Below are 12,248 nucleotides of genomic sequence, written 5' to 3' on the forward strand. Positions count from 1 at the left end.
TCTTAAAATCTCAGAGAGACAAGCATAATGGTGGCCCCATTCCTTGTCCACCAAGCCACACAGAAATCCCTACTTTCCAAATCCCATGCATTTGTGGCATAGAGTGTGACTTGTGAGAAGTCAGCTGACTGCCTCCATTACTGGGAACTGTTAGGTAGATGTGTGGGGCAGAGCATCAGTATCCTGAGCCTGTGTGTGTGGTGGCAGCAGGAGAACAAGGGGCAGGAAAGGAAGTAGGAAGGGTGTCAGTCGCACAGGCAATATTTCCTTCCGTTATGACTAGTCAGCTGGGCTGTGCTTTCGAGACAGGGCTGAGCTGCAGTGCTAGAATATAGGGATGAATGACAGAGCCCCAAGCCTTGAATTGCTTACTTCCTAGGGACACTGTGATGGGTAGGTGAGAAAAGTAAAGCAGAGCAGTAATAAAAAGAAGTACTACAATTTACTGAGCGGCTTCCTGTCAGTATGGACATCTGTTAGATATTGTTTGGTGGCAGGAAAAATCAGGATTTTTTTCTCCTCTTGTCCTTGTGTGAGCCAGGGATTTGGGACTAGGTCCCCTCTGGCCTTCAGGGTCTCCACATTCATGAGGAGCTAACTGAATGGGGACAATGCAGCCATGCCACAGTTGTACCCTCAGGTAGGTGAGGGTTGTCCTCAACATCTTCAGGCCTGCAGGATTGTTGCCTGAGATCTGATGTTTAGAAGCTAAAAGCTCACAAAAACATCCTAAAGTTCTTCACATTGTCCCCCTTAATTGAATTTGTAGGACTATGAGCACTTGCTATACAATGTTGGGGTCTCAGAGGCCCCTAAAACTATCCTGATCCACCAGGTGACACTGGGCAAGCTCTGCTCTTGCCTGTGTTGGTTTGGTCATGAACCTGCTGGGAGCAGAGGTGGGAAGTTGGCTCCCAGCGAGCCTACCACCTGACACTGAGACATGCCCATTGGCCTCTGTTGCTGCCACCACTGTCTCTATAGATTCTCTAAGTTGAACACGAATCTCTCCACATCCCTGACACCATATTCTGGGCCCTGCTACAGTCATTCACTCACATTCATTCACTCATAGCATTTGCTACCCAAGATCCAAAGCCAAGAGATGAATGATGATTTTCAAGGAACTTGTGGTCCGAGGAGCTGGCAATCAAAGTAGTTCTTATGTTTTGTTGTTGTTGTTTTGCTTTTATGGTAAAGTATAACATAAAATTTACCATTTTAACTATGTTTAAGTATACAGTTCAGTGGTATTAAGTACAATCACTGCGATACTGAACCATCACCACCATATATTTCCAGAACTTTTTCATCATCCCAAAAAAGAGGCTATACCCATTAAGCAACAGTTCCCCATTCCCTACTCCCCTTCAGCCCCTAGTAACCTCTATCCTACTTTCTGTCTCTATGAATTTGCCTATTCAAGGTACATCATAGAAGAGGAATCGTACAGTATTTGTTCTTTTGTGACTGGTTTATTTCACTTAGCATAATGTTTTCAAGGTTCATCCATATTGTAGCATGTGTCAGAATTCCATTTCTCTTATGGCTGAAAAATATACTACTGCATGTACATACCACATTTTCATTTGTCTGTTTATGAACATTTAAAAAAAATTTTTTTTACATTGATTTCAGAGAGAAGGGAGAGGGAGAGAGAGACAGAAACATCAATGGTGAGAGTGAGTCATTGATCAGCTGCCTCCTGCACACCCCCTACTGGGGATCAAGCGTGTAACTCAGGCATGTGCCCTGACAGAGAATCAAAACATGATCTCCTGGTTCAGGGGTTGACGCTCAACCACTGAACCACGCTGGCCACGCTGTTTATGAACATTTGGGTTGTTTCTACTTCTTGGCTTTTATGAATAATTCTGCTGTGAATAATGGTGTCCATTTTTCAAAATTTATTAACTAATTTAATTCTTACAATAGTTCCATGTGTTTAGGCACATTTTTTGTCTTCAATTTGCAGATAGGGAAGGCCATGCAACTAGGTCATGTCAAGGCCAATATTCCAACCCAGAGGGTCTGACTACAGTGCACTCTGATTTACACACTGTGCCACCTTTAATAAAAATAGCTACTTTTTCCTTTGAACATACTATGTCCTGGGTGCATTACATGCATTATTTCTAAATCCTTAAGATATCCTTATGATGTGGGCTTTTAATCCTTATATTACAGTTGAAGACATTAAGGCTTGGAGAGGTTAAGTGGTAGATGCAGGAATGCCTCTAGGTGTGCTTGCTACTCTGGGTGCCCCCTCCTAGAGCCAGAACATAGCAGGCAGATGACTCCTTGGGACTTGGGATAGCACAACTCTTTCTGGATAGACCTCAGGGAAAGGAGCTATCGTAGGGGCAGAACCCATGAGCACTGTGGGATCTCTGGAATCACAGAGCTGCAGATAAGTTCTAAGCTGGCTCCCAGATAAGACCAGGATTTTTTCCCTTGATACTTACAAAAAGTTGTTTTTGTTTTTTATTTTTATTTTTTAAACTCCTGCCCTAACAATGGCCAGGCCAATAGGGTCAAGGTAAAATGGGTGATTATTTTCATTGTTGGCTAACTTAGGAAAGCAGACAAAAAAGGAGTTATACAAATTTTGGCAAAAATAAATCTACAGATGCCTGACCTGTGAGGAATGCTTCTCCACAATTCTGAATTAGCTGAATATTTAGATAACATTTTGCTTCTATTTAACCATGTGGACAAAGCCATATTCCATTGGCATAGCTGCCTGTAGCCTTTAATACTGACTTGAAGTTCTGCTTTTGACAATCCTAACCCTCTCCTCCCCTCATTTTGTAGCTGGCACAAAAATGTACTTTAGGTTGTCATTTTACAAAAGGTCAGAAATGAACTGTCTTCCCTTTTAGAGAGTGGGATCCAGTATGCATAACCTTCAAGGCTATTTCTCCCTTTTGGCCTTACAGCTTGAGAAAATGGCATGTAATATACCTAACCAAAGACAACGGACTATGTCAACCTCTGGAGAAGCTCTCTATGAAATTCTTGGTCTGCATAAGGGAGCATCACATGAAGAAATTAAGAAAACCTACAGGTACAAAAGCAGTTCAATGATGACATTTCCTGTACTATACTAGTGATAGTTACTTTGTGATTGGCAAGTGCTTCCAATTAAAGACATTTTCTTCCTGCTAAGACCAGGCTATCTCAGTTTTTGAGCTTGTGTTCCCTGTTCTATAAACAGGCAGTTAGGAATAGAGAGGCAGGCGTTGATTTTATGAAAGAACTGCCTCATGATGCTGGGCCTTAGGAAAGGGCAGCTTATGTTCTAAGCCTACAGTGAGAGACGTGGAGGTGGGGGGGCGGAAACATGGAGGGAGGAGAGAAAGAGAGATCTCACTGTGAATGACTAGGAGTTGTGGTTTAACCCATAACCCATATGATATAGTTTCAAAGACTCTGGAAGAGGGATTTAAAAATAAATAAATAAATAAATAAGTAAATAAGTAAGTAAGTAAATAAATAAATAAATGGGGGCCTGTTGCTGTATTGTATGCTATACTTTTTAAATCTTCAATTTTTATCTTTCATATCTGATCTAGTTCCAAGTTAGCTATTTTGGGGGACAATTGAAATACTTTTTTCTTTAAAGCTCCAAGACATTTTTTTAAAAAAGGATTGAGTACAAAAATAATTTACTTAGTATAGAAAATTTGGAAACTACTAAAAATAAAGACAATGACACTTATCTATAATTCTACCTCTAATGCCTATGTGGTTTGGTGGTTGAGCATCCACCCATGAGTCAGGAGGTCACAGTTCAATTCCCTCTCTCAGGGCACATGCCCAGGTTGCAGGGCATGTGCCCTAGTGGATCCCTAGTGGATCGATGATTCTCTATCATTGATGTTTCTGCCTCTCTCCCCCTCTCCCTTTCTCTTTCTGAAATCAGTAAAAACATACTTAAAAAAAAGCCTCTCCCAAGTACAATATTATAAAAATATTAACCCATTTCTTCTAGTACATTTATGACTTTACTTTTTTATATATTAAATCTTTGAGCAGTTTGGAGTTTGACATGAAAAATGAAGGTAGGATTTTAGATTTATTTTTTTCCTAAATCACTAGCACCTCCCCCCCCCCCCCCCCCAAATTTACTGAATTCTCCATCTTTATCTAGTGATGGAAAAATTCTTTAGCTTTGGATTGGAACTTTCACCATGAACTGTAGGACTCAAAGTGCCTTCAAGAAGCATGTGTTGAAGAATAAGTGACAGTGTTGAAAACTGCCGTTTGAATCCAAACAGCTCTGTGAAAATGGTTAAGTTTGATCAAAGTCAGTATCAATCTTCTAGCTTCTATTTCACTTAAGGTACTCGGGGGAGAAAGAGTCTTTGCTGCTCATTGTGTCCTAGAGCTATCCAGGAGTGTGCCTGGGAGCTGCTCAGCCCTGTGCATGGATGTCCTTGGATGAGGGTCACTAAACTTGACTCTTAAGGCTTTGAGGCTGAGACACTGTGCTTGGGGTGGGAGTTGGGAATCAAAGTAATTGTAATGTAAGCTCGATACCTACAAAGGTGCTCTCTAAAATGAGAAAAAATGATATCTAACAACCTTGTAAGTTTTAAAACCCACTTTACACATGTGACTTTTAATTGCCTTTATTAATTTTGTATGCTAAAATTTCAGGCCATATCCTAATTAAGGCACTAATTATGCAGAGCTGTTTGCAAGTTTAATAATTACAACCTGAAGTCTTTTCATATAATCATCATCTTCCTATTAATTTTGTTTTAATGTCATACAAATATTATTTTTTCAGCTGATTAGGGTACTAGTATGCTGCCCAAAGCATCTGCTTTTATCTAAATTACACATTTGTATTCTGCAAGTTATTCGAAGTGTATGAGCAGGCTGAAAAGCTACCGAGAATATTATTGTTATATTCAGGGATCTGGATCAAAGCAGTTGATATGTAGTGAAATTGAAAGTCAGTGAAATTTAATAAAATTACCAACTGTTGAATCCATACGCTGCTTGACCTCTGTTGTAATCCTTGGTTGTGCTCTTGAAAACAAGGCTGAGTTAGAAGACATTTTTTCTTCTTTTATATTTTATTTTTGAACAGATAATATATTCACCTGATTAAAATGAGATCATACAAGCAGGTATACAAAAAGTCTCCCTCATACCTCAGGTCCCCAAGTTCCCTCTCCAGGGAAAGCAATTCCTTGTGTACCCTTCTAGAGAGATCTTATACCTATATAAGCATATATACAGACCTTCTGGTCTGGGCAAGATTGCATAGGTTTGTCTCTCCCTGTTCCTCCCCACTAAGCATGAGTAAAAAGACTTGGAAATAATGCAAGAGACAACTAAAAGAGAACCGTGAAAAGTAGAAAGAGAATTGGTTAAGGACCACAAACAAGAAATTGCATGTTAAACCCAGAGTGGCTGCCCATTAAAATAAAAAATATAAATAGGACTCAGAGTCTCCTAATATAATAGCTAAAATGTCCAGATGAAAATCACGCATTGTATGAAGGACCAAGAAAACCACAAGTTACATGAGAAAAGATAATCATCTGAATTCCACCCTGAGATGAACCAGATATTGGATTTATCTGGTAAGTATTTTAAAGTAACTATAATAGAAAAGATTAAGCAAAAAATTACAAATTCTCTTGAAACAAGTGAAGAAAATAGAAATTTCACCGAAGAAATTATAAAAAAGAGAACCAAATGGAAATTATAGAACTGAAAATAACAGAAATGCTATAACTAACTAGATGAGCTCTGTAATAGAGGGAGAAGTCTGAGGATAGAATCAGTGAGGCTGAGGACAGATCAATGGAACTTAGCCAGTCCGAACAATAGAGAGAAAATAAACAAAGCAGACAAGAGAGTCTCAGGAACCTGAACGACTGTAACAAAAGATCCAACACTTACAGCATTGGGGTCCTAGAAGGAAAGGAGAATAGGATTGAAAGAGTATTCAGAGAAATAATGACTAAAAATCCCCAAACTTGGCAAAATCTATAAACCTACAGATCAAGAAGCTGAGTGAACCATAAATGGGATAAATCTAAAGAAATCCGTGCCAAAACACATCATAATTAAACTTCTAAAAACTAAAGACAATGGAAATATCTTGAACGCTGACAGAGAAACAACACATTATTTATGTGGGAGCACCAACTCAAATGACAGCAGATTTTTCATCTGAAACAACAGAGGCCAGAAAGAAGCGACACAATGTTTTTCAAGTGTTAAAAGAACTGCCAACTGTGAATTTGGTATCTAGTAGATACTATACTTCAGGAATTAAGATGTTCTCAGATAAAGGAAAACTAAAAGAATTTATCACTAGCAGATGTACACGCTTGAAGCATGGCTAAAGGACGTCCTTCAAAAGAAAGAAAATGATGAAGAAAGGAATCTTGGGTCATCAGGAAGGGAGAAAGGAAAATGAAAAATGCAGAAATATGAGTAAATATAGTAGACCATCCTCCTCGTGAGTTTTCTAAATTACACATGGTGATTAGTATAAAAATTATAACATCATCTGATACTTAAGACAATTATATCTAAAACTGGGGAGGCTAATGGGACCCAAATGGGAGTTAGGTTTCTACACTTCACTCAGAGTGGTAAAACAATATCAGTAGACTATGATAAGTTTTATATATATATATAGTAATACACACCAAAACACTACAAGGAAATCTAGAAATCTAGATGGAACCCTTAAAAATATTCAAGTAACCCACAGGAAGACAAAAGGGAAACGGAGGAGGGAGAAACAGAGGACACAAACAGAACACAAATAATAAAATGATAGATTTAAGCCCTAACATAATAACTATCTTAAATGTAAGTCATCTAAGTACATATCACGTTTCCTTCCTTGTTATAAAATGGTGGTGTACTATCACTCCTATCCAGCATAATCTGAAGGAGACTCCCTAAGATGACATTGTTTTCAAGGAGTCTGCAGTTCCTATCCCACTCCCACTGGTTCATCAGACTTACCCAGCTTTGGGTGCCCCAGCAGGGTATATGACATGGATTTCTTTCTGGAAGGCTCTTCAGGCTTGGGGCACTTCTGGGGGTTTGCCTCCAGGCCTCCAAGCATGCCCTGATGTGTTCAAACTCCCAGCCATGAGCAGTAGGCTGTAATAGCTGGGAGATGCATCCACATCCCTACCATAGCCCTACAACAAACAAGGCTACCTGTTCTGTATTCTCCTTAGTAACTTGAAAGAGGTAAATACAGTTTGCTGCTCAGCAAGCACTTTAGGTGTGTGATTAGATCCTTCTTTTCTTGATAGTGCCTGGTACATAAAGATCCTTCACTCCAAAGTCAGTAGACTGTTGATCTACACCTCATACTGCTACCTAATCATAGCAGGAGCCGAGAAGGATGATCAGAGCACTTAGCAGCCCCTAGTATGTCTAGAATCTCTCACAATCATTAATGGCTTTCTAGCAGTAAGTTCTGTTAATTATTCAACAAATAATTATTCAACAGATATTTATTGAGCACTTAGTATGTGCTGGGCAAACAGACAAAATCCCTGTACTCCTGAAGCCCATATTCTGGGCTGGGCTTAATAAGTAAATAAGTAAAACATACAGTCTATCAGATGTTGTAAGTGCTGTGCAGGGAAGCAAAGCAGGTAGGAGGTGCTGGGAGGGAGGGGGAGAGAGAGAGAGAGACCCAAATGTTATACCCAAAATGATTACAAAGAGCCATTTGGGTGGGTTAGGGGGAAGGAGCCTGTGGGGGGCCTTCTTTGAAGCCCTCTGTGCTGCATAGCCCACAGTGCAGTCCTATCAGAGCATGAAACCCTTACAGATCTCATTTCCCCCTTTCCTTCTCTGCCTCTCCCACTCAATCAGTTCCCTGAGGGAAGGCTCTGTGCTTTGTTTTTCTTGCACTTCCAGCTATAGCACCAGGCTAATGTTTACCAGATACAAGAATAAATTGGGCAGCAAATAGATTTTGCCTCTGGGTTTTCCCCTTGATTCTCAGTTTCTTCAGGATCATTCTCAAATGTTTGGTTACCTAGCTGGACAGGGAGTCATTTAGTGACCCAGTAAATAGGAGCAGATCAGCAAGGAAAGGCCATTGTTTCAGTTAGGTGTGTTTGGAATGGTTATAGGACCTTCAATGAGTAGTTAGTGGATAAGGAAGGGAAACTGTAGAAAATACAGCTAGTTATGCAATTTGGAGAATGCGAGTCTCGAGTATTTAAAATCTCATGTGTCACTTAAATGTTAGTTTTTATTTACACTGATATGCACATTTTTGAAGTTAGATAAAAATAAGGTTAGGATGCTGGAAAGGGAGGCTGACTGATTTCCCTTGGTGCAAGAAACTACCAAAAAGCTGGCCTACTTACTGACTGAGATCTAACTCTTCCTTAACATCTCAGGGACCACAAAATCAGGGTAAACTAGTTTTATACATCAGCACCTGGGTCTGTCTGCCTCATGGATGAGCTTAATTTCTCCTTGTTGGCAAGGTACCAAATATCCTGGTTCACAGAGCAGCAGGAATTCAATGGATTCTTCTATTTCATTCAATTTCACATGGAACTTTCTGGAACTCATATTCCATCTCTAAAAGAGGTGAGTTGCCTCAGAGTAGACAAAAGTGAGTCAAAGCCATTTTCCCAAGGAGCAGGAAGGAGTGTCATTTCCATGGTGATTTGTGGCAATCCTAAACTGTGGTGCTTTTACCCATCATCATGAGCAATTACAGGTCATAACAGAGGCTGAGGATGAATAAAGTGTAAATGTCAGGGGAATGCATAGCTAACAGGAGAATTGTAAATATTTACAAGGCAAAATGATGATTCAAGCTCACAAGATAAATTGAAATTAATCTCTATCAAGCATTCATTTGTTTCCTGAATTCTAAAACCTTCCACTAGAAACGAGAGACTATTAGGCTATATCAGAATTATCTTCCAGGTCAGCTGCACAACCTCCCTTCTCCTGTGGCAAATCTCCCACTTGATCCTCTTATTTCTTCACGCAACTTCAACTTCATCTGTTCCTGGGCACTAGTCATAATGATCAATGACATTTTTTTTTTCACTCACTCATTCACTCAATACATATTTAGTATTGGATACTTACTCACAGTCTACTGTGAGAGATGAATGCATACATATGTATATCCAAACCTATCTGTTTCTATATATAAATACATAGTTTGTACCATTTAAGGAGCTTATCTTATAGAGTTAGATTTAGGAAGGTTTAAAAGATGTACACTAAAAGACAAGCCAAACAAGGAGCCTGTAGTGAGCAGAATAGATTAACTTGAGCATAGGATTCATATTAATCATTTAAATAAAAGTGAATGCTTCACGCCATAGTTCATTCCTGTCCCAGGCACTATACTAGGTTCCAGGAGTACCATGACAAGCAAACCATGGTTCCTGACCTCATGTAACATGAGGTCTAGTGTAGGAGGCAGAAGTTAATCAAATGGTGACAAAAATGAGTGTATAATTACTGATGAGATACAGCCCTGGAGGAAAAAACTTGGTTCCACAAGAGTATATAACAAAGACAGCCGATCTGGACTAAGGATTAGAGAAGTCTTCCCCAAGAAGGTGAATGCAGTCTTAATTTTACTACAGTTTACACCAATTTATATTAAAGGTAAAAAAAAGCCAGAAGGACCAGCCACGTTCCAACATATACGAAATGCTTACTATGTGTGAGGCACTATGCTCAGTGGTTTGCGGTCATTATTGTATTTGACTCTCACATTTCTGTATTGTAGGTATTATTATTGTCTTCACTTTACACTTGAGGAAATGGGCTTAGAAAGGCAGGTTAAGTAACTGTCCACAGTCACACGCACTTGGGTTGCTTTACTCCGGGGCCCACTGCTCTTACCCGTCATGTCTCTGACTTTAAAACAGCTGCCATGAGTCCAAAGAATTCTAAGGCCAGAATCTGAGTGATAGGCTATACTGGAGGATGGCGTGAAAGCCAGTGTCTGAGAAGGAAGCCTGGGAGTGAAATTCAGGGCTCACAGTCCCAGGTTGGATTTAAAAACAGAAATAGAGAGAGGGATCCAGAATGAGCACCAAGCTTCAAGTTCTAGACAGTGCGGGGAAGCGGGTTCACTCTCAGCACACCTAGGAGATGACTGCACACACCAGGTAATGTGACATCTGTCCTTGTACTGGGATAGATGTGGCTTTTGGTATTTACTAGCAAAGTTCATATTTATACCTCTGATGGTTAAAATAGTAAGATCCAGAGGGAGTCCTTAGAAGTCTTAAGGTAATGAAGTGCACCTCTTCTAGCAATACTAACTGTTAAGTCCAACTGCTTCTTAGGTCATCTGTTGATTAAAAAAAAATCAAGGCATCATTCAGTATATGTTACTTGCCATGTACCCTGCACCTATTGCTATGCCTGATGGGCTAAGTGCTTAATAAATAATTGGTCAATAAATGCATGTATGAAAGCATAAATGAATAAATCAGTGAGAAAAAGCAATGCTCCCTGGGTGCTGTAATATTCAAAAGCATACTCAATTTATAATGTCTCATAAATTCAAGTTATTATGCATTCTAGTAAAAATTTGAGATGATTTGCCAATGAATCATTGAAGTACAGTGGAATCACTATCTTGACTGCCACTAGAGGTCAGCACTTGACTCTCAATGTGGTTCTACATGAGGGAAACGACCAATTCTCTGAAACAGATCATCATTTATGGTTCCTATTGTTATCTCATGATCACGAATGTGAGTATGGATCCTAGAAAACACCCAATTTCTGGGGTGAGATGCCCAGACATTCCATCTGTAAATGTGAGAAAATCATAGGGCTGTGTAATGTACCTTTGAAGAGCCCTGGGTGGTCAAATTACTAGCAGGTGTTCAGAAATAATTTTATAGCAGAGGTAATATTGGCATCATTTTTTGAAGTTAGAAGTCAAATGGTGCCCTGACCTTGCTGTTCTGTCTCTTGACTCTGTACTAATCCTGGCCCAGTGGCTCCTGCTTCCTTGAGCCCCACTAACACTTTTATTCCAGCTTTCTCTCAGCAGAATATTGTATTAAAACTTCTTGCAGGGAGTGAAACTATACTGGGTACAAATACATGAAATGGCTATAGGGGGTTGAGAGACTTGGGAGCTGATCAAGAGAAAAGATATGACCAAGAAAGCCAGAAACACACAACATGCTTTATTGGGTGGTGCTTCAATAGGATCACATGAGTGGGGAAGTCCTTCACAGCATGAGGCCATTCAGAGCATATGGCAAAGGGCCACCCTCAGAAGGGAAAAGGGCACAGGAGAGGGGGAGGCTGGAAAGGAGGCTTACCATCTAGGTGGTGTCACTCAGGAGCTTAGTGAGGAGTCTCGGAGACAGAGAGCTCCAAAGGGCCATGGCAGCTTGAGTCTTATAACCACAAGTCTGTATCTTATCAATGGCCAGCAGATGTAGGGTGAGGTCCTGCAGGTATGTAAAGCAGGCAGGCTCTAAATAGCTAACAATCTGATTGTTTGGGTTATTTTTTAAATACTTGAATATATAAAAATTTCAGTTTGGCACCAGTGGGCTTTGGAGCTAATGGGTCTCAGCCAGCAGTAAAACAATAAACAGTGCAGCGGTCAACATAGATGTACTTTGGCTCATTTATATAACAGTGGTATTAAAGCCTTTTGTGGAATTAATATATACTGGAAAGAAGACAATATAAACATAAAAAGTAACCAGAAGTTTCTGAATTAGGAGTTTCTGGTTATCACCGGCTAGGTAACTTGTACCAGTTCTCCCTTCTGCTGAGCACAACTAGAAAAACTAAAAGGGAAGTTCTATTTCTAAATATACAAACCCATAAAAAGTGTAGTAGATTTAACCAGAAATATAGCAATAATTATATTAAAAATAAACACAGACTAAATGCTTCAATTAAAAGAAAAAGAATGTCATTGTGATAAAACAAAACAAAACTACATAGTGTTTACAAAAGATACACCTCATATATAAGGGTGCAGAAAATTTAAAAATAAGAGGAGAGAAATATATTCTACGTAGATGCCTACCCAAAGTAAGCTGGTATACCTTCATTAATACCAAAGTAAAAGACAAAGTATTACCAAAGATAAAGAGGTATATTTCATAATGATAAAATTTCAATTTACTAGGAATATATGGTTGTGAATTTGTGTGCTTCTAAAGAACATGGCCTATAAAATATAAAGCAAAAAGTGACAACTTATAGGAGAAATA

At 39.4% G+C, this 12,248-nt stretch overlaps 1 protein-coding gene across 1 annotated transcript in view; it reads left to right on the top strand.

The window, feature by feature from the left end:
* The first annotated feature begins 2,948 nt into the window (after nucleotides 1-2,948).
* Nucleotides 2,949-12,248, top strand: part of DNAJC5B (DnaJ heat shock protein family (Hsp40) member C5 beta) — a 28,675-nt gene continuing 19,375 nt past the window's right edge. Inside the window, exon 1 of the mRNA XM_087825171.1 lies at nucleotides 2,949-3,067. Coding sequence (XP_087681297.1) covers nucleotides 2,949-3,067 — 119 coding nt within the window. The remainder of the gene's footprint in view (nucleotides 3,068-12,248) is intronic.

This window comes from Miniopterus natalensis, chromosome 16 (genome assembly GCF_054644295.1).
Source record: "Miniopterus natalensis isolate mMinNat1 chromosome 16, mMinNat1.hap1, whole genome shotgun sequence".
NCBI classification, from domain to species: Eukaryota; Metazoa; Chordata; class Mammalia; order Chiroptera; family Miniopteridae; genus Miniopterus; species Miniopterus natalensis.